Source organism: Mizuhopecten yessoensis, unplaced genomic scaffold (genome assembly GCF_002113885.1).
Source record: "Mizuhopecten yessoensis strain PY_sf001 unplaced genomic scaffold, ASM211388v2 scaffold1011, whole genome shotgun sequence".
Classification (NCBI taxonomy): domain Eukaryota; kingdom Metazoa; phylum Mollusca; class Bivalvia; order Pectinida; family Pectinidae; genus Mizuhopecten; species Mizuhopecten yessoensis.
In genome coordinates this window covers 706,591-710,097 of record NW_018403833.1, presented here as the reverse complement: position 1 = coordinate 710,097, position 3,507 = coordinate 706,591, and the positions used below count along the sequence as shown (strand labels likewise).

Sequence of the window (3,507 nt, the reverse complement as noted above, 5' to 3'; positions counted from 1 at the left end):
AGTAAGTATAATGACAAAACCACACACCTTCCCTCCCGAGTAAGTATAATGACAAAACCACACACCTTCCCACCTAAGTAAGTATAATGACAAAACCACACACCTTCCCACCTAAGTAAGTATAATGACAAAACCACACACCTTCCTCCTGGGGGAGTACTCTCAGGATCAAATGTGTTAATTTCAAAGGCTCTTGATAGAAGGAAATAGTTACAGAAGGTTTGATACATTATTTTCAAAAGTTAATTGTAGAAACATGTATTTCTGTTTTGAATATTGTAATCTATTTATGAAAGTGTGTCCAGATATTATAAAATATATTTTGATGCATTATCTATTATTAGATCAGATCATAGCCATCCATGTCATGAAGGCCATACCATAATAGGAAACATTGGAATGGCTGGTCAAGTTGTTCTATATGAAGTATAATGTTTCACAATTCAAGCTGCTGAGTCACCTGTTCTTGGCATATTTCAGTTTTACATTTATGATATCACAAATAAAACTAACACAATATTATATGATGTTTATTCTTAGGATCTATTAAAAGGTCAATCAGTGAACTTTCTTACTGCAAATTTAATCTCGCCGTGAAGATCACAATAATATCACTGCAGTGTAATTAGCCTGATTGTAGTTATAAGAGGAATCTTGTTTCCATAAGTTGTCGTAAGGGGGATTTAAATTTTGTAGACATAATCGTAAGAGGATTTGTATTTTCAAATTTCAGGTGTCCAACAGCAATTATACTCCTGGCTGAGGAGGACACCAGCACTATAGCCGATGTAAGGAAATCTTCATTATCTATCAACGTGTACAGATTGTTCTGCCTGTATAGAAGTGCACTGAACATTTGTCAAAGTCCCTAATTCTTAATTGAATTTGCAACATGTGTTAAAATGATGAAATATTGGTTGGGACTAAGATAAATCGTTTAGAGGTCCCGCAACGATAATAAATACCAAGTTCTAATTGTCAGGAGGAGGAACATTGACTTGTGTCTACACGTTATATTTTATTAACCAGCTGATTATTTGATTGAAGAGACTGACACATAGCTTAAATCTAATTAAACAAAGCCTTCATTGATTACTGAGAACTTGTTAAAAATCGTTTTATTTACTATACAGGACTCCACTGATAGGAGATACCCTACCTGATCTCGGGTTTCCAAATTAATGTTTTGGAAATTTGAAGACATTTGAATGTTTTGTTGTTAAATAGATTTCCTTTGACTTGTGACCCTGTTAATTGGGAGGTTATTGCTATCAGACCTGTTATCAGCTGTTAGTTTGTTGATGTAGTCGTGCTTGCCTCTCCAATGCCTGGTATATCTTTGTGTTGCAGGCAGAGAAAATGTTCAAACAGGCGTACAAAGCTGCAGAAGTGAACTATAGAAAATCTCAACAAACGCAGCATCAGAGCTCACAACACGAATCCACACATCGTAAGTTACTTTAACATTATACCTACCCACACAATCCTACACCCTACTATTCCAGGTTCTGATGAGTCCCTACCTACCTAATCCTGTAATATAGAGTAGCACCACCTTTATACCTATCCACACCATCCTACACCCTACTATTCCAGGTCCTGATGAGTCCATACCTACCTAATCCAGTAATATAGAGTAGCACCACCTTTATACCTATCCAAACTAATCCTACAGCCTACTATCCCAGGTCCTGATGAGTCAATACCTACCTTATCCTGTAATATAGAGTTGCACCACCTTAATACCTACCTACACCTTACTATACCAGGACCTGATGAGTCCATACATACCTAATCCTGTAATATGGAGTAGCACCACCTTTATACCTACCCACACAATCCTACACCCTACTATCCCAGGTCCTGATGAGTCCATACCTACCTAATCCTGTAATAAAGAGTAGCACCACCTTTATACCTACCTACACAATCCTACACCCTACTATCCCAGGTCCTGATGAGTCCATACCTACCTAATCCAGTAATATAGAGTAGCACGACCTTTATACCTACCTACACCTTACTATACCAGGACCTGATGAGTCCATACATACCTAATCCCGTAATATGGAGTAGCACCCCCTTTATACCTCCCCACCCAATCCTACAGCCTACTATCACAGGTCCTGATGAGTCCATACCTACCTAATCCTGTAATATAGAGTAGCACCACCTTAATACCTACCTACACCCTACTATCCCAGGTCCTGATGAGTCCATACATACCTAATCCTGTAATATAGAGTAGCACCACCTTTATAACACCTTTACAAATCTTTTTACCTCAAACAACCCTACCAAGAATTCATAATTTTTGGGTTAAATTGAAATACAAGATGACCACCCTGATTGGCCGAGACATTTTCGACTTCACCTTAGTTACAGTCTTTCTGAATTTATCAAAGACAATTCATGGTTCTACCATGGTCCCGACCAAGTGATGGTAATATTCTGGCCATTTCTTACTTGTAGATGGCCCCCATGACCTTTCATTGGCTGAGGAATGTTTTACTACTTAAGTTCAATTTTTACACCATTTACTATAAATCATCCTGTCATGTCCTTGTCCTTGAGGAAGTGTTGGTATATTTTCTGTCGGATTAAAATTCTAAGATGGTCACCCTGGACATTTGTAGGCCTGGATATTTGTTAGACTTTCTCTGTAGTTATAAAGATACTTACTACAATGAAAATTAGTACCAGTTATCTCCTTTTTTCCCAGACAAAGTGTTCATATTTTTTTTGCAGTGATTTTAAATGTAAAACAACTTTTTTGGCTTTCAACCAGTCTAGAAATTTTGTATTTCATTAGTTTGACCAGGTCAGTTTGTACCAAGCCTGATGCTAAGTTGTAGAAAAACTCATAGTAAAGTTGTAGAATTCAATTCAAGGTTGAACAAGAGCTATGGCCCAGACAAACAATAAATAGCAGTCACGGATACAGTCCCTCTGGACCTCTTGTATTAAATAAAGTCGTATTTATGAGACAGTGCATGGGAGAATCACTACTCCTGTTCTTGATTCTTTAACTCATTCACTCCTGAAGACACATTTGAACTCTTCCAATTCAAAGGTTGGAATAGTTCATTATAAAATTTCAGGGGTGAATGATTTATTAGCTCGGACCACTAGAGAAAAGGTTAAACTCAGTAACGGTTACCAGTGCAGTAGCTGCAGAGGCTGTAGACAACAAGCCAGTGCCTCTAGCCTTCTGACGTCATTGGTTTCAGAAGCAGTGTGACAGATAGGGTAGGCCTTGTATCTGTGGTAACCGACATAATTCCGGTTAAATAATTAATGGAGCCACAAGATGATTAATGGTATCTAAAGATAGAACAATGCAACATGTTCACACTTCTGAGGAGCTACCATGGCCAGTGTTAAGTAAATTTGTTTGTATGGAGTGAAGATTAGGCTATCTGCATGGATAATAGGATTGTCTTGTCAACAAAATTATTTGGATATTATTTGGTTATTGTATTTTGGGGGGGGGGGGGGGGGGGGGGA

General features: G+C 37.9%; 1 protein-coding gene across 7 annotated transcripts in view; it reads left to right on the top strand.

Moving 5' to 3' along the window:
* Positions 1–3,507, top strand: part of LOC110456299 (suppressor of tumorigenicity 7 protein homolog) — a 60,230-nt gene that overhangs the window by 40,689 nt on the left and 16,034 nt on the right. For all 7 annotated transcript variants that reach the window (XM_021506977.1, XM_021506966.1, XM_021506957.1 and 4 more), the window contains exons 6-7: positions 734–788; positions 1,351–1,450. In XM_021506977.1, the coding sequence (XP_021362652.1) occupies positions 734–788; positions 1,351–1,450 (155 nt within the window). The remainder of the gene's footprint in view (positions 1–733; positions 789–1,350; positions 1,451–3,507) is intronic.